Below are 26875 nucleotides of genomic sequence, written 5' to 3'. Positions count from 1 at the left end.
TAATCTCCTTCAATTTATATTGTTCTATCACCAAGTCTTGGTAATTATATTTTCTAAGTATATATTGTATCCATTGACGTCGGCGGTGCTACCTCCTTAATCTAAACTTTTGTCGCCTGGATATTAACCTTCTAAGTGGTCTACCTGCTGCTATTTCTACTCCTTTTTAGTCCATTCCCCATATTGTACCCAGTTATTTTTTTTTTTTTTTTTTTGGAATGGCAGCCTAATAATGATACTTGCTTAAAATTTCTCACTCGATTATCATTACCTTTAGACTAAAGCCAAAAATTCTTAACATGGGTTATAAGGTCCTGGATGGCCAGATCGCTACCTCCTTCTTAGAACTCATTCTCTCTGCTCTGTTATAGCTGCACTTGTAGGCCTGGTTTCCTTCTGCCCTGGGATCTTTGCTCAAGGCATACTCCGTGTCTGGAGACCTTCTTCCCTTCCTTGCCTAGTCAGGTCCTGATTGTGCCTCAGCTGTATACCCCAGATGAATCAGGCTTCTGCTATGGTTTTTAATATACATGTTACACATGATTTTCTCTCATTTGGCTTACTTCAGTTGTAATTTTCCATTCATTAGCTCATTTGAGTAATGTCTGTTTACTCCACTGTTAAGAGTTCCGTGAAAGCCTGGGCCATGCTTCTGCCCACTGAATTGTGAGTGCCTAGCATAGTGTCAGGTTAGTACTAGATGTTTTAACAAATGTTTATTATTTAGTTAACCAAGGAACGTGATCCAGAAGTATTTTCCTATCTTAGTTCTTGAATGTTTGTGCTGCTAATATTATTTGGCTTTAGTTCACCTGGTATCCATAAATGCTTGAGGGTTTTTGCAATGCTAATCATAAATGGCAATATCGTTTTGTGATAAGAATGTGTGGCAGGTGTGTATGGTATGTTGGCTTCAGTAACATTTCTTTTTTTAGTTTGGTTACATTGTCTTTTATTGGCATTCTATTTTTGTGGATCTGATTTGGTTTTGGTAATTTTTTTTTCCAGTTAGCTTTGGGGAAAGCTAACTGAATCAAAAAATGGCAATGGGATCAGAAACTTTCACCTAAATTAGGATTTAAGTAAAGTCAGCCTTACTATTTGGTGGCAAGGCTTGGGAGAACACTCAGGGGAGGCCACTTCAAGGATTTATGGCTACTTGGAATAAGTTTTGTCTGTAAGACTGGGCTCTTTGGTGCTGTGCTTTGCCAAGAAGAGAGATAGCAGTTTTAGTTGCTAGAAGAATAAATAGTGAAAAAGATTAAGCATTTAAGAAGAAATAGCTGACTTCCCCTCACTCCTGAAACTTTGTCTTACTGAAGAAATGGCGTTAAAAGAATATGGGAAGATGGAGAAAGCATTTTCTCCTTTTGAAAAATGTCCGTTGTTGCTACAAGATCTTTCTATATTGTGAATTTATTAGAATTAGTGGAAAATTTCACTCTGCTTATTTGCTTGAGGATAATTTGTAGCTCTTATATGATTCATTTAATTATTTTCTGTCAATCACTGCCATTAATTGCTACCCTTACTGAAGGTATTCGTAGTTGAACAGTAACTTATTTGCATATGTAAGGACCTGTGTACTGCCAAAGATGACATTTTTCCCTCATGTTAAGATGTATGTACTAATGATAAAATGTCTGTTGTTTTGAGAAGTTGAGACACAAGGCTTAGGAATTACCCAGTGACAGTCAGTAGCAGGGTACAGGTAAACTCTGTCCTTTTGGTACTTAGCCTACTGTGTGTTTGTCTCTGGTTGTGGAGTTACAGAATAGGGTACATTTACATGCCTTTAATTTCTAGAAGATGTGAGCTTTACTAGGTAGAGAATTTTAGAGCGAGAAAGAAGGGGTTAGGGAACAGAGTTACAGTTAACTCATCACTATATTGTGGTGCAGTTGAATTTACATCTAGGTGCAGCTGATTTTCCAGGGGATTAAGGTAGTGTTGAGCTTGAAGACTGGTTGGGTTTTAACACTTCAGAATTTGAACAATGGAACTCTTGCTAAGAGGGAGTAGGCTTCTGTTTGATACAGTGGCAGAACTGTAGTTTGTACTATAACTCCTGATTCTTGAATTTGGGGAAAACATGGGAAAGTGAAGTTAGGTTAGGTGTGAATAACAAGTTTTTAAAAAGATTATTAAAAAACCAAAAACAACTCTATTGATTAAAATTTTTATTTTTTGGTTACCCATGAATTATTCTGATACAAAGTATAAATTACATGAGTTCAGTATTTCTTCTAGAAAAATATAAAGCCCTGTTGTTGTTGACTGCCATAAGTCAATTCAGACTCATGGTGACTGCAAGTGTTACAGAGTAGAACTGAATCTGAAGGGTTTTCTTGGCTATAATCTTAACAGAAGCAGATCACTAGGCCTTTTCTTCCATGGTACAGCTGGGTTGGTTCGAACCACAGATCTTTAGAAGTTAGCAGTCAAGTGTAAACCATTTGTGCCACCTAGGGACCTTGTATAAAGCCCTAGCACAAGAGAATTCTTGAAAACACTCTGATTTGAACCGTGGTAAAGGATAGCTCTTTGTCAATCTGTTGTGACTCATAAATCTCATAAAATCTGACTAAAAAGCAATTGCCATTGAGTCAGTTTGGGCTCATGGTAAGCCCATGTGTGTCAGAGTATAACTGTACTCAATTTAGTTTTCAATTGTTGATTTTTCAGAAGTAGATCACCACCAAGCTTTTCTTCTGAGGTACCTCTGAGTGAGCTTGAACTTCCAACTTTTTGGTTAGCAGCTGAGCACATTAACCGTTTGCAACTCCCAGGGACCCCAAAATCTGACTAGCATGTGATGAATAGTATGTCATGAAAATATGTAATTATTTAGTGAACAATTATTTACTTGTCAGACTTCTCTTTTATTGGTGTCATATTTAGGTTAAAAAAAAAAAAGCAATATAACGTTCTGATATAACATGTTAAAGTAATGACTGTAAACCAACGTTTTTGAAACTTTTTAAAAAAGGAAGTGAAAATTGTTATTTTTAGAAGGAAAGTATTGCTTTATTTAAACTTTAAATCATTTAAAGAAATACCATCTTAAGAATAGAAGTCTTGGATTGCTGAATTACAGTGGTAGTGTTTTTATTATGTTTTTGAAATACTCTACATTAAGAATTCCTAGGGGAGAAAGAATATTTCTTGGGTCTCTTATACATGTAGATAGAAATAGTCAATTAATTGGGAATACCAAATTAAAAATTACATTTATTCTTTTGTTATCTGGATGTACATATATAGTCTTGGTGTGTATATCACTATTCCACTCACATTGTGATCTGCTTCTACCTAAGTTTTTTAAATTGAAAAAAATAATACATGTACATGTATAATGATAACCCTTCCATTATTACTAAAAGCTGTGCAATGAACACTAAGTTTTCCTCCCACATAACCTCCCACCCCACACAGTCTCCTCTTCAGAAGTTCCTATTCAGAGGCAACAACTTAATAGTTCCATAGTGCAGTCTGGTAACTGAAATATACATATTTCCTGTCAGAATAGCTTTGTTCATAAAAATTTGTTCCATTCATGATTATACTGTTCCTTTTGTTGTTTTTATGTTTCACTTTTCATAAAAATGCCTTTGGGGGATAATGATGTGTTCTTTAGAGCTACAATTTGTACTTATATGGTTGTATCCTATAGTAAAAATGAGTATGTATGTATTTTTATTATGAAAATGGAGTGGTAATGCTAGGTTGTTAAAAAAAAAAAGTAAACCTGCAGTGTTGAAGATTAATTCTTCGAAGAAAATGGTGCATTACAAGTGAGCAAACGTCATTCCTTCCACACTTGATTTGAAAATCAAAACTTAGATGTAGTATTAAAATAATTACGGGGAAATTTTTTTCTGATAGGTGTCAGATACTAAACTCACAAATCTCCACGTGCTGTTGGCAACGTGTAAGGAATTCAGTTCTTAAAAATAGGTGGGTCATCAGCTTTTTAAGGAGATGTGACCATATGGATATAACAGTAGGAACAGTGTGGTTCAAAATAAGCCAAGATTAAAAAAAAAGATTAGGAAAGGCTAAATTCAGGACTTAAAAATATAAAAGATTTGAGGATTAGTTTGAAACTGATGTTTAGGTGAGCAGTTGCGATTAATTCCATTCCATATCGGGAAAAAACCCTTTCTTCAACTCACATCTCCATTTCCCCTTAATATAAAATATCCACAAGTATTTATGGAGTATATACTTTTTATAATCTAAAAATTAGAGGATAAAAATGCACAAGTATCTTGGTTTGGGTTTAGTTTTCTGTTGTAATATTTATTAATCTTTGATGTTGTCACTTCCCGTTTACTAAAAGACAATGATGAACCCTTTGGTATATTATAATTAGCAAGGTTAGTGAGAATGTGGGAGACATTTTCATTCACTTGGGGTGAGATTTTCCCTATTTCCAAGAAGAGCAAAATGCATAAATGTTCCTTCCTTTGCTTCTGCCTTCTTCTTCCTCTATGTTTAATACCCCTTCTATGAAGGTATTAGCTTTCACTTGCAGTTACTAACACCTGAAAAATCTGCCTGTCATATTTTGAGGGAGTAACATGTATATCTTAGCTACCAGGGTAGCTGCGTTAAAAGGAAAAATGACAGATGGTCTGTTTTTAGACCAACCATTTTATTATGGTTATGTGAATCCTTTTATCTGTCTTGGGTCTAACCTAATTTAAAAATAAAACCATGACACCTTTTATAAGCATATAGGTATTAATACGTCCTGTTATTTTCCTAGGTGAAAATGTTTAGTAACTATATATATATTTATAATTTTTGGCTTGTTAGATTTGGGTATGCAAAAGGAAAAAAAAAAACAACAAAAACTAGTGCCATTTTAATGTCAGATTAGGAAAAAAAAAAACCTAGATTGTCAAAATTTTCTTTGTGTCTTTACACAACACAGTACTCTAAACCAAAAAAAAAAAACCAAACCCGTTGCCATCGAGTCGATTCCAACTCATAGTGACCCTATAGGTCAGAGTCGAACTGCCCCATAGAGTTTCCAAGCAGTGCCTGGTGGATTTGAACTGCCAACCTTTTGGTTAGCAGCTGTAGCACTTAACCCACTATGCCACCAGGGTTTCCAACACAGTACTCTATAGGTATTTGATTAATACTTTCCAATTCTAAACAGTTCCCGAACCCCCTCAAAAATATATTTTAAAGGACACATTTTATATTCAGTGTAATAAAACTGGAAAAGAATAAATGGAATATTTTCGACGAAGTAAAAATTTATTGCCTGCCTTGGATGATCTGTTTCCTATGCTCAGCACCCCTCCCCCAATTGTGAAAAATGTTAAAGCTGTCCAAATACAGAGAGAATACCCAGCTTCTCTAGTTACAAATCCATGTAGTCTTGTTTCATCTCTACTGTCCTGTCCCCAGACTTATTTTGAAGTGTATCCTAGACATCATATAATTTCTTCCATTGATATTCCAGTTTGTTTCTTTAAAAGATAAGCCTCTGTTTTTAAACAACATGTAATAAGAGCTAAGGAGCCCTGGAGGTGCTATGGTTAAGCACTCAGCTGCTAACCAAAAGGTCTGCAGGTCTGCAGTTCAAACCCTCCAGTGGCTGTGCAGGAGAAAAGACCTGGCAATCTGCTCCTGTAAAGATTGTTGTGCGCCATCACATCGGGTCGCTATGAGTTGGAATCAACTCAATGGCACATAAAAACAAGAGCTAGTTTTCAGTCAGTATATTGTGAGTGAAGAGTACAGTATTAACATTAGGCCAGAATAGGTGCCAGTGCCATATCAGGAAATGAAGCCACTTTAGATAATATTGACACTTTTCATAACTCTTAATATTCACGTACTTTTTTTTTTCCTTTTTAAAATACAGGCTTACTTTATTTCAAGTTCCCGCTGCTCCTTTCTTTTTGCTGTTGATTCTTTCCCCTGCACCTCCACAAGGGGGCAGATAAAGGAAGAGAGAAGTGAAACTTAAATGAACCTGACTCCAGGTTCCCACTTGTTCATCAGTCAAATGGAGTTGCAAAACATTTTAGGGTGGCTTCTTAGAAACAAACACTGACTTCTTTTCTTGCATCTACTTACAGTACCCCTCCTTACTCTTTAGAGACCAAATAGTATTAAAAAAATAGTATTAGATATCATTAATAATATTGAAATTTACACTGTGTAAAAAGTGTGAAGCAATAGTCTTTACAAAAGGGTTTCCACAGCATTGTCAGCACCTTTAATTTTCTGTTAATTGGGCTTTAATGAAAATATACCATTTGAATTTATATCTAATTTTTACATGCAGTAGTTTGGGATAACTATTAAAATTTTTCCACCCCTTGAGTGATGACAGTGTTGTGCAATTATTATATTTTAGCTGGGCGTTTGGCTAGAAGTAGAGGGTACGTGACTACTGTCTATTTCAATCAGCTTTCTCATTTTTTATGAAACCCCAGTATGGTAGTATCATTGAGTGAATTTTGTTCATGAATACCTATAAATACGTTGTAGTTAATTTATGTATGCCAAGACAGTATTCTATTTGAAGCATGCTTAATATTGCTTTTTAATCTGTGGAAATTTTAAGTGAGTGTCTGTAAGTTTTTGGGTAACCTGATATTTGGATACTGTCATCTGGGGAAACCCTGGTGGCATAGTGGTTAAGTGCTATGACTGCTAACCAAAAAGTCGGCAGTTTGAATCCACCAAGTGCTCCTTGGGGACTCTGTGGGGCAGTTCTACTCTGTTCTATAGGGTCACCATAGGTTGGAATCGACTCGACGGCAATGGGTTTTTACAGGTGATCTAAGTAGACTATAGGAGGCTCACATTTTGTATATGAGATTTTAGCTGTTATAAAATATTGTGGAAATGATGGGATAAATTTGTAAAAATTCTTTTTGTATAAATTTTGACACCCGTCTTTCAATTAGTATTTTGCCTTCTGTTGCCATCACATTGTGATCCGGTTATTGAAGTCTGTATCCCTGCAGCATGATACATATTTATAATCAAACTGTTATCTTAACATTCATATAAAAAAAAATATAGCATTCTTTTTTTCAGGACTTAATGCTTTTTATGCCATAGCTTCATGCATGAATTACATAGCATATGTGAAAAAGCTTTAACTGTATAAACTTATTCCGTAGACAAAGTAAGAATGTTATTATTGTTGACCTTGACACCAGATAACTGGGCAGACATTATATAGCTATGTTTGAATCCTCACAAAATGTGATGCTAAAGCCAACAGAGTCCTGGCGGGAGACTCTTCTGGACAGCAGAGTTATGGAGCTTTTCTTCACAGTAAGTCTTGTCTTCATCTCTGGTTGTAAGGGTCAGGGAAATGTGCCCCTGAGAAGAGTACATGCATTTGTATTTTTCTTAAGTGAAACTGGGCATACTATGCCTCTCCCTTAAAACCTCATTGAATTAGTATATCTGCATAAACAGAAATTAAATAGAAAATGTTCTTGCCGATTAATAAAAATGTTATATAATTATGAGTGGTTTAATATTCTAGAATAGACGTTCTCTAATTTTTTGGCCTCAGGACTCCTTTACTCACTAAAAAATTAAAACCTCATTGAATTATTGAAAAATTATTGAAGGCTCCAAAAAGCTTTTGTTAGTGTGGGTTATAGCTATGGATGTTTACCATATTAAAAATTAAAACTGAGAACTTTAAAAAATAGTTGTTTTAAAAATAATAAAAATTACACATTAACTAATATTTTAATGAACAAATAACTGTAATTCTTGAAAAAAAATTTAATGACAAGAGTGGCATTGTTGTACATTTTTTAAATCTCTTTAATGTTAGGCTTAATAAGAAGACAGCCAGATTCTCATATTTGCTTCTGCATTCAAACTGTTGCAGTATCACACATCATGTAGTCCCTGGAAAACTCCATGGTACACTTGTGTGACAATGAAAACAGAAGGATAAACACTGTGTTAGTAATATTATGAAAAGAGTTTTGACCTTACAGATAACTCTGAAAGGGTCTTCAGAACCTCTAGGGATTCCTGGACCACACTTTGAGATCTGCTGTTTTTTAGTAGTATGTATACTTTTTATATACTAATTATATTTATCAGTCATGGGTTAAGCTAGTGTGATTGAATAGTAATGTATTTCAACAGTAACTTGAATAGTCCTGCTTATTATTTAGAAAATATCAAGAAGTGAGCGCTATGTTTCCATATTTGCCCATGAGTTTTCCCAATGCAATGGTTAGAAGCTGGGGCAAAAAATACGTGTATGTAACGTGTGTGTATGTGTGTGTGTGTATGCGTGTCTGTGCATATGTGTGTGTTTTGGTTGCTGAGCTACAGTGATAGGGTGCATATGTAAGTTAGATATAATGACTGGAACAAAAATTAAACATCAGTCAAAAAGAGAAAAAGCTATTTTGCTTGATCTCAACTATTAATTATAGTCTCTTTTTTGTTTTGAAAATATTTCTTACTAGGCTTACAACTGCATTTCTTTTTAGATCGAACCATTTGAAATATTTTAGTTACATGATATATATTTTAAAATACCTAAAACAAGGTTATCCATCCATAAAAGATGCTTTCTGCAGAAGTGTTCAGGCAGAGCATTAATTACTTTGATTTTCTTTTTTTAAATCAGAGGAATGGTAAGACTAAAAGCATTATCAAGATCAAAGGAATAATTGTAACTGAATTTTAAAGTCCTGTTGCCTGCCTTATCTGACGGGAATTGTTTTGATATCTATCCATGTTCAATTCTTTGTATTATTCACTTGACTGAAAGTAGATCCTGTTCCAGCAGTTTTTGAAAAGGTGAAAAACTTGCTGGCAGCCCTGGAAACAACTACACCAAATCTGAACAGCTGTCTAGACAAGCCAGACAGCTGCTCCTGTCAGCTGTGAACTACCACATGCAAATAGCTTTTGAATTTAAAACTTAACCCTTTTGACATTGTTATTTTAACAATTATATGTTTGTAGCTAGTTACTTTGATTTAAGCAGTTTATAAACAATTTTAATTTTACGTTATTTGTTACAAAAATGGCAAGGGTTGTCTTTTTATTTAATTGAGTGTTTGTTAAATTTAGTTTCAACTCTGAATTCATTACCTAATTTAAAATAGTTTTCCATGGGGCATCACCATTTCCCTAGATTTGACTAAGCACACATAAACGTCCACTTGCATGGGCTTGTTGTTGTGTCCCATTGCATGGATTTTGTCTCATAGCTACCCCATGTGACAGAGTAAAAACTGCTTCGTAGGATCTCCTAGGCTATAATCTTTACAGGAGCAGATTGCCAGGTATTTTCTCCCACAGAGTGCGCTTGTGAGCTCAAACTGCCAACATTTTGGTTAGCAGCTGAGCACCTTACCGTTACACCACTAGGATGCCTTTGCATGAGATTAAGGCTTTAAATACGTTGATCACATCTGAATATAGGAATACTTTATGTTTCATTCTGCTCCTCAAAAGTTTGCAGACTTCTTGGTTTTTCTTTCCTCCATAAGCTTCTGAAAAAACCACATATTAGGTTTTCCTCCTACTTTTTTGATGGATTCTTCTTGATCTCGTATATGGTTTCTTTCTTTCCTCATCACATAAATATTGGTGTTCTTATCTTAGTTCTCAACTTTGCTGACCATATACACTCTGCCTGGGCTGTCCCATCCACATGTAGGAATCTTAAAAAATTGAAGAATTAAAAATTAACGGAATCAATCAATGAACAAGGATTTGTTGAATGTCTGTTCACTGTGTCCTTAGCACTGCAGCAGTGGATACTTAAGAGAAATGTTATGACCACAAGTACTTTGTAAATGATTCCCAGAGGCACAGTGAACATGACCTGAAACAAATAGAGAATAAAGTTCAGAACTGTATGACATTCACAGAGAGGTTTGTGTAGGGAGCAATGAGAAGGATTGTAGCAGTCACAGAGTTTGTGGCAGATTAGATGGTCACAAAGTAAAGTTTGTATAGGTTAAGGTTAACAGTTACCATATAATTTCTTCACTAAAGTATTTTGTTCATTATTTTAATTATATCAGACCTCAGAAATGAAACATCTTTAAAGTCTGAGATTAGTAGTTATGTAAAATTAGGTAGCAATATTTTGGGAGCATTTCTTTGATATGGAATATTCTACACCAGGTATTTCATGCCAGTATTGCCTCAATGAAATGAAATCCAGATAAGCTTTAAAATGGATTTTAATATAATTTAAATAAGGTTCTAATTTAAACAGCTTTAACATTTGTTAATAAAATAGCACTAATGTAGGATAAAGTGAGATTCGAACAAAGAAATTGTGGGCAATCTCAGAATTAATGAAAGAGGATGCTTATATATTATTTGAATTAATGAATGTCTAGAGATTGAGCAGTATATTGGTTTTCTAAGTCTGCAACTGTTTACTTCCACTAAGGAAGCATCTATATACTCTTGATTGAACTTGTCTGCTAACTTTAGCAAGAAGCTGTAGCTAGGCATAGTTAGCATAATACAGATGACTGTTGTCGTTACTGTTTTTAGAAGTAGCAGTATGTCTGACTGGCTGGCATCTGTTTCTCTCTTTGTCATAACATGCTGGAGACAGTTCAATTTTCAAAATGTAGGTAGCCCTTAGTTAAAAATTAATTGAATACGTTTAAAATCACAGCCTATGATGTAAAGTGGACTTAGGGCCAATTTTCAAATTTAGTTTAATTCAGGAATTAGATCTGTTTTCTAGAAATAAACAGCTACAATGAATTTTTCTCTTACCTCATTCGTCATGATAGACACGTGACCCTTACAAAAAAAGAATTTATTTTTATGGATTAGTAATTCTTTCTAACAGGTACATCGAAAAATCAGAGAAGATTCAGATATGGCACAAGATTCCCTACAGTGCCTTGCCCAGTTAGCTTCTCTTCATGGACCCATCTTCCCCGATGAAGGATCACAAGTTGATTACCTAGCTCACTTCATTGAGGGATTACTGAATACCATCAATGGGTAGGTATACTTGCCCTTTATAACTGAAAAAGGAATTTTGTTTTTTCTTGGTGTTTAGTAGTAGAGGGAAAAAAGGAACTAGTGATATTCCCCCTTTTTATATTTTGAAGTATAATTGTGTTAGTAATTTGAAGTTAATACACAGAGGCATACTTTTGAAAATGAATAGGTGATAATATTTGCATGTTTGGAAACAAGTTGTAACTTCTGCTGCCACTTAATAACGCTCATTGCTTGATTTGTAGAATTGAAATAGAAGATTCTGAAGCTGTGGGAATTTCCAGCATTATCAGCAACTTGATAACTGTGTTCCCTCGAAATGTTTTAACTGCCATTCCAAATGAACTTTTCTCCTCCTTTGTTAACTGCCTCACACACCTCACTTGTTCTTTTGGGCGAAGTGCTGCATTGGAAGAAGTGGTGAGTGACTCTACTAATATAAATTGTTTCATTTTTTCACAAGGAAATCTGCTATGCCTTTAGAGAATTTCTCATGCCAAGTAATTGTTTTAAGTGAGTGCATTTATTGTTAAAATTGCATTTTTGTTTATATGTACAAATTATTTGCAACATGTGTTTGGAAGCATGATCTTTAAAATTTTGTGGATTTAAATCACTCTAGTGACTGGATTGTATTGGTTTTAAGATTTGAATTTTGAGATTATTTAGTACCTGAACGCAGGAAATGGAGTGAAATGCTTATATTAAATATTATATTAAAAGCTCATTTTAACAATAAAAAATTAAGTTATTTGAAAAGTTTGATTAAGGTGCTGTTATGATTGTGATTATGTCTGACTTTATGAAATTATTATCTCTGAGAACTTTTTCAGTTTGGACTTGCCTGGAGATTATGTATGTATAATTTGGCTCAAATACTTGTAACCATGCTTATTTTGATTAGAGTGTGCTCTTTTATTTTTTGGTGGTATGGTTTAATAGTATATTGTTGTAGAATTTAGTTTACATTAGGAATTAGAGACAAATAATGCTAAAGATTTTTTTCGAACAAATGTTCAAGTATATATTTTCCAAAGTTTTTTAAGTTTAGGAAACATGTACTAGAACCTCATGACAACAAGCCTACATTTGTAACAGTTACTGTGAATAACTGCATTAATTACAGAAAATAATTGATTTTTTCTACAAACTAGTTAATTTAATTGTTGAAACTAGTTTTTCTTTTTATAAATCAAAATGTGAATCCTTGCAAAGATGTAAGAGTAAAAAATAATATTTGTAGCCATCTATTTGAGTTTTATGTTAAATCCTAATTGAGTTGTTTTGGTAAAGGTCTGGCAAAGTGTGTATGAGTTTTTCATTTTCCTTCAGAGATTTCAGAGAATAAAGAACTCGGGAATTATTGTGTTTATGTAGTTGGGTACTTTAGTGATTTGCAGAGGAAAGGAACTGAGTCAGGTAGATAATTATGTGATGGAAAAATGTATATAGTAGGGGAATAGAAGTTTAATAGATTCATATGTGGGACTTGGGTTTTTCAGGGGGGATTTTGTGTTAAGAGAATGGAAATACAGGGAAATATTTAAGCTTTACTCAACCCCCTTTCTAATTATCACAAATCCCAAATAGTTCAAGTTTCGCATAACATGGTTTCATTACCATTGTTTGTTTTCTCTTATAAACCAGGAAAGGTTAAACAGCATGTTGATCACATATTTAGAAACAGCCACCTTTTAGTTCGTGTTTGTAGGTTAAGAATATTCCTAAACAGTTGAAAAAAGAATTGCTGGAATATATATGACATTCTTGGTTTGCGAATTTTAAGTTCAGAATTTATTTATTTTGACCAAGAGACTGACAAACTTGACAAATTAACACTTTTTCTGGAAGATTTGTCATGGGAATACTGGAAGTAAGAAAATCTAGAGTCACTTTAGAGAAGTAAATGTATATTGTGCTTTGTTTCACAAGAAGGCATGTTCTAGTTGTGATATTCCTGATTGGTTTCGTTTAAGAAAGGTGTTATTTCTTTAGATGTCTTGATCTGTTTATGATACCGACTTTAAAAATGTTTTAAAAAATACCTAGTGACCTATTGAAAAGGACAGAGGGAAAAGATTTGTCATTTGTATTAATTATAGAACCTGGGTCGGGGAGGTTTGATGAGGTTGAGGGCTAAGGAGGTGGCCTTTGAATTGCCTGAGGACTAAATGAGTACTCTTGAATGCCATCCCAACCAAGTAGTTGGGCAGCTTGCAACTAATACCATAAGTACATGAACAAATCTAGCAAACTGGATTGGCACGTCTGGGACAGAGGCCATGTCGTCTTTTGTTTCCTTGGACTCCTAGTACTTGTAATACTAGTATCTAATACATAGTTGTTGACCTGGGATGGAAAAGTACATAAAGAAATGATCTTTGAAGTAAAATTTGGAAAATTGAGGCATATTAAAAAAAAAAAAAAACTGCTTTGGGAGTCAGAGTAGTGTGGCACAGTGCAGTCATGGGTTCAAATATTAGTTCTGTTGATAATAAAGTGAGGTACCTCAGGCAAGGTGTTTTACCTTTTTTTGAGCATGTTTCCTCTTTGGCAAAGTCATGACAATCATTCCTTCTGATAGTGTATGGAGTGGAGTGAATATATGCAAGTGCCTATACAGTATGCACAATAAAAGGTACACTGATAATTGTGAAAATGAACTTTTATAATATTTATTGAGAGCATGATTTTTCCGTATAAGTTGTTGAGTTTTGTTGTATTGTGCAAATCAGTACTTCTAATGGACTAGGTTTCTTTATAATTTGAATTTTATAGCTTTTTTTTTTTTTTAATATTAATGGAGTTTCTTTACCCAGTGGGAAAGAAAACAGGTTCAGCATATAGAATTTTGCTTTATTGTGATAATATTTTTAGGACTATGTTTGCTATATTTAGGAATACATATAGATTGTCTTTTTTTTTTTTTTTTTTGGAAACCCTGGTGCCATAGGGTTAAGCTCTACAACTGCTAACCAAAAGGTCAGCGGTTTGAATCCAACAGGTACTCCTTGGAAACCCTATGGGGCAGCTCTGCTCTATGAGTCAGAATCAACTCAATGGCAATGTTTTTTTTTTAAAGGCATTCATATCTCTAAATATGATTATGTTGCTGTAGCAAAAAAAAAAAAAAAAAAGGCATCTTCATGGGAACAGAAATTTTTGATATTAATGTGTGTACATGAAGTATGACTTTCATGAAGTATGTGTTCACCTGCCAGGAGACTGTTACTTGTGACTACTCCTAGACTTGCAGTGACCCGAAAATCTGTACTTAAAAAGAGCAATTCCAGTTTACAGCCAAGTTATTCTGTTGGTTATTAAAATTTCTTGGTCTTACTTGAAGCTTCCTGAAGCCAAGAATTTTTTAATTACAACCCAGAAATTAAAGTATTATCTTTTGCTGAACTGGAGATGTGAGAATGAAAAGATAATACAATGTTGCCTTAAAAATTAAAATCCTCACATATCAGCTATATTTTTTAAATATAATACTAGTATATGCATTTGAGTTAGTTATGTGAAATTTGAGTAGAATATGACTTCAACTCTGTACTCAGTTTTTTGCTTACTTTTATCAATAGAAAATTTTAAGTTTATTGCACAAGCAGGATAATGTGAAACCATGGAGTTATACATGTTGAGTTATATAAATAGAAGGCAGACTTCATGAAGTTTAAGCATGAAAGTGTTTGATGTGTGTTTAGTATATGCATGGGTATGTATGTGTATATGTGTGAGGGTCATGGTGGTAGATACACTTCATGAAGAAAAAGCTTTACACTTAGTTTTAGTACGGCTGTAGCCTAATCTCAAGACTACTAGGACAAGGTAGTGTAGAAAAAGTTACTTGATAATGTTTGGAAGTTTATCGTAGAGTGTAATGCAGTGAAATAATTTTGCAATTTGTTGAATAATGAGTGCATTTAAATGTCAGCATTCTTAATTCAGAATCTAGTTTCTCTGAGTGGTCACTTTGCAGAGATGAGATGTAGTGAAAGGGAATACATTCCTGCAAATAAATGGATTATAATTCCCAGAAACCAAATTACAAATTGAGTAGTGGGAAGGAAAAATCTTGGGGTATCTCAGTGATAAAGAGGGAAAGCAGTCCCTGGAATGGTGATGCCAGTAAAAATGTAGATGATGGATAGTCTGTCTTGTACCTTGAATCATAAAGGGTGGGATTGGTTGAGACTCCATGCCAACTTCCCTACCCTACAGTTCTGATAGCTGGGAAAGAATAAATTGGTGATACTGTAGAGAGCAAGAGAACTGGGCCCTACATATCCATCATTTGAATTCATTTCCTGCTTAAAAAAGATCAAAGAAAAGAATTGAGATGCATGAGTATTTTTTAAATCATGCACATGAAAAATATACTTCTTTTTTATAATAACAATAGCTTTAGCTCTGCCAGGGCATTTTGAAGAAAACTAGTTACTATTACACCTTAATTACAGAATCTTATTAAAAGAAGTCTTTTAAAAATAATTTCAATGTTTTATTTTATTCTGGTTGGGTCATAATTTTACCATGAAATGTTTCATGACTTGTATATGAGTAAGCTCAGATTATTTCAATCTGCCATACTAGTTGCAGTGCACAACCAGTGTTTAAGTTTTACAGTATTCTTGCACTTGAAATAGATTAGAGTGGATTTGGAATAAAGTTTACTTTTTCCAGTAAGTAACAATAATAATAGCTATTGTTCCATATAGTATCCTATGTATTGTTTCTAATGCTGGCATTAGAAACATAGATCTAATGGGCTTGGGGTTCAGAAATGAATCCTGGAGTGAGGTAGAATAAAGGGATGCCCTTCTACCCCATGTAGGCTGAGTGACCCCCTGAGATGTCAGCCAACTAGGGATATTGGTGAATTAGTTCAGTTCCATCAGTATTTACCAGATTGGAAACCCTGGTGGCATAGTGGTTAAGTGCTACGGCTGCTAACCAAAAGGTCAGCAGCTTGAATCTGCCAGGTGCTCCTTGAAAACTCTGTGGGGCAGTTCTACTCTGTCCTGTAGGGTTGCTGAGTGGGAATCGACTCGATGACAGCGAGTTTGGGTTTTGGTTGGGCATGGTGTTTAATGCATATGCATTCTTTTGCATTAAGAATCTGAAATTTCATTTGCATTTCTAAAAGGAAGAAAATGTGGTAATTCAGGAATACAGCATTTTAAAACTCTTTCTGAAAATTACAACTCAAGCTCATGGGTGTGTTTTTGTGGGGATTTTTTTTTCTTTTTTTAAATCCAATTTATAAGATTCTTTTAACAGCTATAGTACTTGTCTACTAAATCAATTTTTCCTAGGGAATTTCAGAAGCCAAAAACACTGTTAGCTGTATAGGTACTCTGAAGAAGTAAATTCCATGCTTTAAAAACTACCTAGGAAAAAAATCAAAATAACTAGATGATTTAATTTCTTTTTCATTTGACATTTAGACTTCTAAATTCTTTTTAAATGGAGATTTCCTGAAGTTTTATTTGTGGCATTTCTATCATTTTTCCCTATTATTGCCATATTTGCCTTAAGTGATAACTACAAGAGTACGAAAGTCTAAATACTTAACGGCAGATGAGTAACAGTATAAAATAATATAGCTGTTTCATTCTTTGATGTTTAGTATGCCATTCCTTGGTAATATGAAACCCAAAGTTACACACATTTAAGGAAGTTAATGATTATTCCTTAGAAATGACATTTTCTATGTGAAAGTTACCCCCATCTTGTTGCATTTTTTATGTCTGTGAATAATGTATTCTTCTTAACTAACTCATGTAATTTATGTATGAAGATAATCTGGATCAATAGAAAGTTTCATGGAAAAGATTTGGAGTTGTTAAGTTAGTTATTTGCTCTTTGTGGGGGGAAAAAGCCTATTTTAGTGGGTTGGATTATACCAAATATGTGATAGTAGCCATAGTACCATAGCATTTAAGAGTGGATTTTGAGTTGTTTGCAGTATAATAACCACAATAACTTAGAACTACTCTGTCATGGGATTTCTCATATACTTTTATAATACCTGATATTAGGTTTTAAGTTCTGAAGTTCAATTCGGTGTCAATATAGGAGACAGATTCATGTAATGAAAGTTTTCTTTCCAAAGCTTCGTTTGACAACATTTTCATAAATAAAATTAACCACCTTTTGGAACTATGTATTCAACATAATTACTAAAATATAGGAACAGATTTTTTTTTTCTATGACTGAAAAGCTGCAAATTTACTCCTCTGCACACTTTCAAGTTAATTATGGGCATTTATACATACGTGCTCACTTTGATTGCCTTCTCCAACCCTCCGTTCCCAAATGAAGTAAGTGGGGTCAAGTAGTCGTATAAGCTGTAAGCCCCTTTCAAAGCCTTTCTGGCAGCAGGCCTGACAATACCCCAGGCATGAGCACATCACGTCTGCTTGGGCTCCTTAGTCATATCTGGGCACGTGCTGCTGGCTCGGCTGCTGGGTTGGGGCCAGAGTGGCCGTGGAGCAGAGCCAAGGTATGATAAAAAAGCACAAGGTTAGGTTTCAGTTCCCAGTGAGTAGACCGAAAGATTTAGTTGTGCATTGTCATCAACGAAATTTCTCACACTTTGCCTGATGAGCTCCTTTTTAGAAGCCCATACATATTTTGAATCTGTATCTAGTACAGAGGGGTTCTTATGATCTACCTGTGATCTTTTGTTTTGTCTAATATTAGGGTTTATAAGAGGGATTGTTGAAAGCTCATTACATTTTATTTATACTTTTCTATATGAATAATTAAACTATGATAGCATGTTTTTGGGTTTAGCATGTTTTAGATATGTACTAAAAAACGATAAAGATATTACAAAATGTCCTTTTCGAGACTGTAGATCAGAAGATGCTGTTCCGTTTAGATAAGTTCGTCATCTTTTAGATAATATTTTATTGTGTTTTAGGTGAAAGTTTACACAGCAAATTAGGTTCCCCTTTAACGGTTTTTATACAGATTATTCTGTGACATTGGTTGCAATTTTTACAATGCGTCAGCATTTTCATTTCCATTCTGTTCTGTTTCCATTGATCTAGCTTCCCTTCCCTTTCTTGCCTTCTCATCTTTGCTTTTGGGTAAATGTTGATGGTTTGATCTCATATGGTTAATTGATTCAGGGAACGTATTGCTTAAGGGTGATATTGTTTATTTTGTAAGCCAGTCTATAGTTTGGCTGAAAGGTGACCTGCAGCAATCGCTTCAATTACAAGTTCAAAGGTTATTTTAGTCTCGAGGGTTCCTCTAGTATCTGTTGGTTCAGTAGGTCTGGCCCTTTTTTAGGAATTTGAGTTTTGTTCTACATTTTTCTCCCATTCTATCTGGGACCTTCTCTTGTGTCCCTGGTCAGAACGGTTGGTAGTGGTTTCCGGGCACCATCTAGTTATTCTGGTCTCAGGTTAGAAGAGGCTGTGATTCGTGTGGGCAGTTAGTCCCACGCACTAGTTTCTTCTTTGAGCCTTTGATTTCCTTCATTCTCTTTTGTTTGATGTGAGTAGAGACCAATACAGGTATGCGTCACTTAATGTCAATTTAGGCGATGTCTAACTACACATATGTCCTTGGTCCCGTAACGTTATCCCGATCAGAGAACGAGTCGTAGTGGACATCTGCCTTTGCTCCTCCCCATGGTGGTGGCCACCTAGCTTCTGGGTGGGGTAGGTGGGGCTGGAAGAGTTTAAAGCCCATTAGAGGAGGCAGGGAAGGCAGGCAGGGAGGAAGGAAGGGAAGGGAAGGGAGCCGGCTGTGCAGCAGGGCCTGAGGCGGCCAGCTGGATGGTGATTACATGCCCAGCAGGTGGGCAGTGTCAAGTGCAGCTCTCAGAGACCACGCAGAACTGGTGGTAGCAGAGTCAAAATTTTTGCGCAGTCCCTTGGCACAGTGATGGTGCAGGTTCCCACCTGACTGTTGAGTGCCCTGCGTGCCTCTCTCCTGTATATAATACAGTGTTCATACAACGTCCAAATCACATAACGTCTTGTTTGAGAGAACGCGTGGTGGACGTTAAGCATTGCATACCCGTAGGTGTATATTAGGTGGCAGCTTGCAGGCTTTTAAGACCCTAGATGCTACTCACCAAACTAGAGTGTAGAACGTTATCTTTGTGAACTATTATGCCGATTGACTAAGTTGTCCACGAGACTATGGTCTTAAGCCTTTAAACTCTGTAAACTAATTCCACAAGTTGTTTGAGTATGTCTATGAAGTGTCCGTAACTGTGCCCCCTTTGTGGTTACGTATGTGGATATATACGTAGCACACACAATCGTGTATATACATACGCCTGCAGATACACTTATACATGCACCTGCATTTACTTGCATTTGCCTTTCTGTATACATACATGCATCCATATTTATCTATGACCACACGTATTTTTTGGTTGCTTTTATGGTTGTTGCAAAATTGTATATGTTACAGCATCTTCTGAAATTGTCCCTTTTTTAGTGTCTTTATTTACCTTGATCGGGTTGTTCTGATTTCACCCATATTTGGCCTTGCCTTTCTCATAACCAAAAGTAACAAGTGTCTACTATCTAGAAAGTGATTCCCCCTCCCTCTGAGTCCCATCCCTGGAAAATAACAAAGAACTTTGCTTTCTGTGTGTATACCTATTCTTGAATTTTTGTAATAGTGGGACCATACAATATTTGTCTTTTTGTGACTGACTTGTTTCACTCAGCATAATGTCCTCCATATTAATCCATGTTTTAAGATGTTTCTTAGACTTATTTTTCTTCACAATTGCATAGTAGTCCATTGTATATATGTACCACAGTTTATCTGTTCATCCATTGACAGGCACTGAGGTTGTTTCCATCTTTTTGCAATTGTGAATCATGCTGCAGCAAACATGGGTGTGTATTTGTCTATTTGTGTGACAGCTCTTATTTCTCTAGGATATATTCTTAGGAATGGGGTTGTTAGATCGTGTGGTATTTCTATTTTTAGCTTTTTGAGGAAGTGCCATGCTATTTTCCATAGTGGTTGTACCATTTTATAATCTCATCAGCAATGTATAAGGGTTCCAATCCCCTCAAAACCTCACCAGCTTTTGTTATTTTCTGTTTTTTTGATCATTGCCATTTTTTCAGGGATGAGATAATATCTCATTGTAGTTTTGTTTTGCATCCTCTAATGGCTAATGATCACAAGCATCTTTTCATGTATCTGTTGGTCGCCTGAATGTTTTCTTAGGTGAAGTGTCTGTTCATGTCCTTTGCCCATTTTTTGATTGGATTGTTTGTCTTTTTGTTGTTGAGTTGTTGAAGTTTTCGACATATTTTATAGATTAGACCCTATCAGATATGTCTTTGCCAAAAATTTTTTTTCCCAGTCTGTACAGTCTCTTTTTTACTGTCTTGGTATAAAGTCTTTAATGAACATAAGTATTTAATTTTCAGGCGTTCCTAATTACCTATTTATCTTTTGTTGTTCATGAATTTTTAGTTCTGTTTGATAGGATATTTATGCCAAAAATTAGGCCCCCTAGTTTTGGCCCTTTGTTATCTTGTAGGAACATTATAGTTTTAGCTTTAACATTTAGGTCTTTGATCCAGTTTGAGCTAGTTTTTGTGCATGGTGTGTGAGGTATGGATCCTGATTCATTTTTCTGCATATGGATATCCAGTTTTGCCAACACAATTTGCAGAAGAGACCATTTTCTCCCCACTGAATGGTCTTTGACCCTTTGTTGATGATCAGCTGCCCATAGATGGATGGATTTACTTTTGGGTCCTTTGCCAAATTCTATTCTATTCCATTGGTCTGTGTGTCTGTCATTGAACCAGTACTAGGCTGTTTTGATTACTGTGGCTAGATAAGTTCCTCTTAAGATAGACTACCAGTCTGTTTATTTTGGCAGGATAAACTGTTAAGACTTAACAAATGATGTCTTCAGAGCACATGCTTAGTTAAGTATATGAACAGGCTGCAGATGTTTCTGTGGGAAGAAACTATTTAACTCATCTCTGTCTTCCAGTGCTTATCCCTTAGCATTCAATATATTTTCATCAAATGAATAAAACCTCCTTCCCCCCTGCTAATAGCAAATGTGCGTTGTGCTTGGCCATTTTAGCATAATGTTTGATTAATTTATATATCCTATTTTTAGCCCTGAGAGCCACCTTGGATGATTTTATTACATCATATTTGATAGTTAAGAAAAAAGTAGCATATGTGTAGCTCTAAACATGAAAATAAAATGACCATCGTGAACCTGTGACCCAGCTCAAGAAAACGTATGATATGACCAGTACACTGCATCCCAACACCCTTACTACTCCCTTATTTCTGTTCCCTGCAACAGAGGTAACTACTGCTCTGAATGTTGGTACTCATTCCCTTGATTTAAAAAATATTATTTATATGTATTCATATAAAATACGTCTTTGTGTGAACATTACACCATAATTTTTCCATCTGTTTATGAACTTTTGAGTTTCCCTTTTTTTGCTATTACCAATAGTGCCGCAATAACCATTTATTAGCATGTTTTCTAGCACCCATTTGTGAGAGTTTTTCTAAGATAAAAATCTAGGAGTAGAATATCTGATCATAGGACACATGAAGGTTCTTTTGCACAAATTAGTGCCAAATTGTTCCCTAAAGTGATTGGACCTATTTACATGTCCATCAGTGGTGTGTATAAATTCTCATTAATCCAAGTCCTCACCAGCACTTGCTGATTTCACCTTTTTTTGGCAAACTTAGCAAGTATAAAATATGGTCTTAATTTGCTTTGCTAATTACTAATAAGATTGAGCGTCTTTATACGTATGTTATTGCTGTTAGGTGCTACTGAGCTGGTTCCAACTCATAGCAACCCTGTGTACAACAGAACAAAACACTGCCAGGTCCTGTGCCATGCACATAATCATTGTTATGCCTGAGCCCATTGTTGCAGCCGCTGTGTCAGTCCATCTCTTTGAGGGTCTTCCTCTTTTTCACTGACCCTCTACTTAATCAAGCCTCATGTCCTTCTCCAGAGACTGGTCCCTCCTGATAACATGACCAAAATATGTGAGACAAAGTCTTGCTATTCTTGCTTCCAAGTAGCACTCTGGCTATACTTCTTCCAAGATAGACATGGTATACATAAGTATGTATGTATGTATAAGTAAAATAATTCCTAGAATTACTCTTGTGAAATGCTGCTTCATATTCATTCTCCTGTCAACTTCTTTGTCTTTTTCTTATTGGTTTATAGAAATTCTTTATACATTCTGGACACTTTTTAGGGATCATTATATGTTGCAGATTTATCCTTTCAGTTTTGTGACTCCTCTTTTCACTTATGGTATATATATATATTTTTTTTTTTCAACTTTCATTTGGAATAATATTAGATGTACAGAAAAGTTATAAAAATTGTACAGAGAATCCCATATGTCTTTTCACCCAGTGGCCCTAATATCACCATCTTATGTAACCATAGTACATTTGTGAAAACTAAGAAATTAACATTGGAACTAAACTACAGCAATGTCTTGTTTCTTATCCAGGATCCAACCCTAGATACCACATTACACTGAGACTTTAGAGTATCTTTTGATGAACAACTAATTGTTTTTGAAGTAGCCAAACTTACTGTCATTGCTTTTATGATTAACATTTGTCTTAGTCATCTAGTGCTGCTATAACAGAAATACCACAAGTGGATGGCCTTAACAAAGAGAAATTTATTCTCTCACAGTCTAGGAGGCTGCTGCTGTTGGTGCGGTTGAGTAGGTTCCAACTCATAGCCACTCTGTGTGCAACAGAACGAAACACTGCCCAGTCCTGTGCCACCCTCATGGTCGTTGCTGTGTTTGAGCCCATAGTTGCAGCCACTGTTCAGCCCATCTTGTTGAAGGTTTTCCTCTTTTTCACTGACCCTTTACTTTACCAACTGTGATGTCTTTCTCCAGAGACTGATTCCTCCTGACAACATGTTCAAAGTATGTAAAATGTAGTCTCCCTATCCTTGCCTAAGGAGCATCCTGGCAGTACTGCTTCCAAGACAGATTGGTTCATTCTGTTGGCAGCCCATGGTATATTAAATATTCTTTGCCAACATCATAATTCAAAGGCGTCAGTTCTTTTTCGGTCCTCCTTATTCATTGTCCAGCTTTTGCATACATAGGTGGTGATTGAAAACACCATGGCTTGGGTCAGACATAACTTAGTCTTTAAAATGACATCTTTGCTTTTTAACACTTTAAAGAACTCTTTTGCAGCAGATTTGCCCAATGAAATGCGTTATTTGATGTCTTGACTGCTGCTTCCATGGGTGTTGATTGTGGATAAGTAAAATGTAATCCTTGACAACTTCAATATTTATGCATTTTTCATGATGTTGCTTACTAGTCCAGTTGTGAGGATTTTTGTTTTATGTTGAGATGTAATCCGTACTGAAGGCTATAGTCTTTTGGTCTTCATCAGTAAGTGCTTCAAGTCTTCTTCACTTTCAGTAGGCAAGGTTGTGTCATCGGCATTATGCAGATTGTTAGTGATTCTTCCTCCAGTCCTAATGCCCCATTCATTCATATAGTCCAGCTTCTCGGATTATTTGGTCAGCATACAGATTGAATAAATATGGAGAAAGGATGTATCCCTGACGTAGACCTTTCCTGACTTTAAACCATGCAGTATCCCCTTTTTCTATTTGAACGGCTGCCTCTTGATCTATGTATAGGTTCTTCATGAGCACAGTTAAGTATTCTGCAATTCCCATTTTTCACAGTGTTATCCATAATTTGTTATGATCCTCACAGTCGAATGCCTTTCCATAGTCAATAAAACACAGGTAAACATCTTTCTGGTTTTCTCTGCTTTCAGCCAGGATCCATCTGATATCAGCAATAATATCCCTTGTTCCACATCCTCTTCTGAATCCAGCTTGAGTTTCTGGCAGTTTACTGTCAGCGTACTGCTGCAGCTGCTTTTGAATGACCTTCAGCAAAATTTTGCTTGCATGAGCCACATTCAGTTGGCTCACCTTTCTTTGGAATAGGCGTAAATGTGGATTTCTTCAGTGGGTTGGCCAGGCAGCTGTTTTCTAAATTTCTTGGTATATACAACTGAGCACCTCCAGTGCCACATCTGTTTGATGAAACATCTCAATTAGTATTCAGTCAGTTTCTCGAGTGTTGTTTTTCGCCAATATCTTCTGTGCATCTTGGCCTTCTTTCTTCGATTCCATCGGATCTTGATCATATGCTTCCCTGAAATGGTTAAATGTTGACCAATTCATTTTGGTACAGTGACTGTGTATTCCTTCCATCTTCTTTTAATGTTTCCTATGTCATTCAGTGTTTTGCCCACAGAATCCTTCACTAAGAGGCTACAAGTTCAAATTCAGGGTGCCAGCTCCAGGGAAGGCTTTTCTCTCTCCGTTGGCTCTGGAGGAACGTCCTTGTCATCAATCTTCTCCTGTCAAGGAGCTTCTCAGCACAGGGACATCAGTTCCAAAGGACGTGCTGTTCTGGCTTTTGTTTCTTGGTGGTATGAGGTCCCCCTGTGTCTCTGTGGAAACCCTGGTGGTGTAGTAGTTAAGTGCTATGGCTGCTAACCAAAAGGTCGGCAGTTCGAATCCACCAAGCACTTCTTGGAAACTCTGTAGGGCAGTTCTACTCTGTCCTATAGGGCCACTATAAGTTGGAATTGACTCCAGGTCAGTGGGTTTGGTTTTTGGATTTTGTCTCTCTGCTCACTTCTCTCTTTTATATCTCGAAAGAGATTGACTTAAGACACAACCTAATCTAGTAGTAGAGTCCTGCCTCATTAACATAACTGCCTATAATCCTGCCTCGTTAACATCATAAAGATAGGATTTACAACACGTAGGAAAATCGCATTAGATAACAAAGTGGCAGACAATCACACAGTACTGGGAATCATGGCCTAGCCAAGTTGACACATTTTGGGGGAACACAAGTCAATCCATAACCATGTTATTGGTGCTTTAAGACATCTACCCTTCCTTTCTTTTCTTTTAAAAGTTTTAAGTTTACCTTTTGTGACTCTACCATCTTAGAATTGAATTTTGAAAATGGTACCAAATAGTGATCTAGCTTCATTTTCTTCTCTATGGATAACAGATTTTTCCAGCAACATTTATTGAATAGCCCTTTATTTCTCAATGATCTGAGGAGTATTACAGTCATATGTCTAGTTTCCACGCGTGTGTGTGTCTCTCCTGAGCTCTCTAATCAATTCCGTTGGTCAGTTTGTTTCTTCACCTGTGTCCCTTTGTCCTAAAGGAAAGTCTAGATGTATGGTAGGACAAAACCCCCCACCACTCCCTCACCTGATTCTTCTTCAGAAGAGACTATTTATTCTTCCTATAAATATTGTTCATTTGTCATGTTGTAATTTTGTTTGGGATTGTAGTGAATCTTTAATTTTGAGAAGAATGGACATTTTCACTATATTAATTCTCTCCTTAAGTGAAGATGGAAGGAATACATAGAGTCACCAAAAAAAAATGGTTGATGTTCAACAATTGCAGGAGGTAGCTATATGATCAAGAATCTATGGTACTGAAGGAAGAAGTCCAAGCTGCACTGAGGCATCGGCGAAAAATAAGACTCTAAGAATTGATGGAATACCATTTGAGATGTTTCAACAATGAATGCGACACTGGAAGTGCTCACTCATCTATGTCAAGAAATTTGGAAGATAGCTACAAAGACAACTAACTGAAAGAGATCCAGATTTGTGCCCATTCTAAAGAAAGGTGATCCAACAGAATACAGAAATTATCAAACATTATCATTAATATCACACAAATGGAAGATTTTGCTGAAGATAATACAAAAACAGTTTAGCAGTACATGGACAGGGAATTGCTAGAAATTCAAGCTAGATTCAGAAGAGGATGTGGAATGAGCGATATCATTGTTGATGTCATGGATCTTGTCTGAAAGTAGAGAATACCAGAAAGATGTTTACTTGTGTTTTATTGACTATGAAAAGGCATTTGACTGTGTGGATCATAACAAATTTATGCATAACACTGTGAAGAATGTGTATTCCGGAACATCTAACTGTGTTCATGTGGAACCTGTACATAGACAAAGAGGCAGTCATTTGAACAGAACAAGGGGGTTCTGTATGGTTTAAAATTAGGAAAGGTGTGTGTAAGAGTTGTATCCTTTCACCATACTTATTCAGTCTGTTTCCTGAGCAAATAATCAGAAGCTGGATTATATGAAGAAGAATGCAAAATCAGAATTGGAGGATAACTCATTAACAACCTGCGATACCGAGATGACATAGCCTTGCTTACTGGAAGTGAAGAGGACTTGAAGCACTTACTGATGAAGATCAAAGACTACAGACTTTTGTATGAATTTCATCTCAATGTGAAGAAAACTAAAATCCTTACAACTGGACTAGTAAGCAGCATCATGATAAATGTATAAATATCGAAGTTGTCGAAGACTTCATTTTATTTGGAGCCACAATCAACACCTAGGGAAGCAGCAATCAAGAAATCAAATGACACATTATTATATTGGGCGTTTCTGCTGCAAAAGACCTTTTTAAAGTGTTGAAAAGCAAAAATGTCACCTTGAGGACTAAGGTAGGCCTCACCCAAGCCATGGTATTTTTAATCGCCTCCTATGTGGGTTTTTTATGTATGTGAAAGCTGGACAGTAAATAAGAATGATGGAAAAAAGAATTGATGCCTTCGAATTACAGTGTTTGCAAAGAACATTGAATATACCATGGACTGTCAGAAGAATGAACAAATCTGTCTTGGAAGAAGTATAGCCAGGGTGCTTCTTTGAAGCTAGGATGGCAAAACTTCATCTCATGTGCTTTGGACATGTTAGAAGGGGCCAGTCCCTGGAGAAGGAC

General features: G+C 35.8%; 1 protein-coding gene across 3 annotated transcripts in view; it reads left to right on the top strand.

The window, feature by feature from the left end:
• XPO4 (exportin 4) overlaps window positions 1–26875 on the top strand; it is a 193104-nt gene that overhangs the window by 120564 nt on the left and 45665 nt on the right. For all 3 annotated transcript variants that reach the window (XM_049867644.1, XM_049867642.1, XM_049867643.1), the window contains 3 exons: window positions 7202–7314; window positions 10850–11007; window positions 11253–11427. In XM_049867644.1, the coding sequence (XP_049723601.1) occupies window positions 7202–7314; window positions 10850–11007; window positions 11253–11427 (446 nt within the window). The remainder of the gene's footprint in view (window positions 1–7201; window positions 7315–10849; window positions 11008–11252; window positions 11428–26875) is intronic.

The sequence above is a fragment of the Elephas maximus genome, chromosome 23, assembly GCF_024166365.1.
Source record: "Elephas maximus indicus isolate mEleMax1 chromosome 23, mEleMax1 primary haplotype, whole genome shotgun sequence".
In the NCBI taxonomy this organism is placed as follows: domain Eukaryota; kingdom Metazoa; phylum Chordata; class Mammalia; order Proboscidea; family Elephantidae; genus Elephas; species Elephas maximus.
The sequence above is the reverse complement of the archived record's forward strand: the minus strand, read 5'-3'. Positions and strand labels throughout refer to the sequence as shown.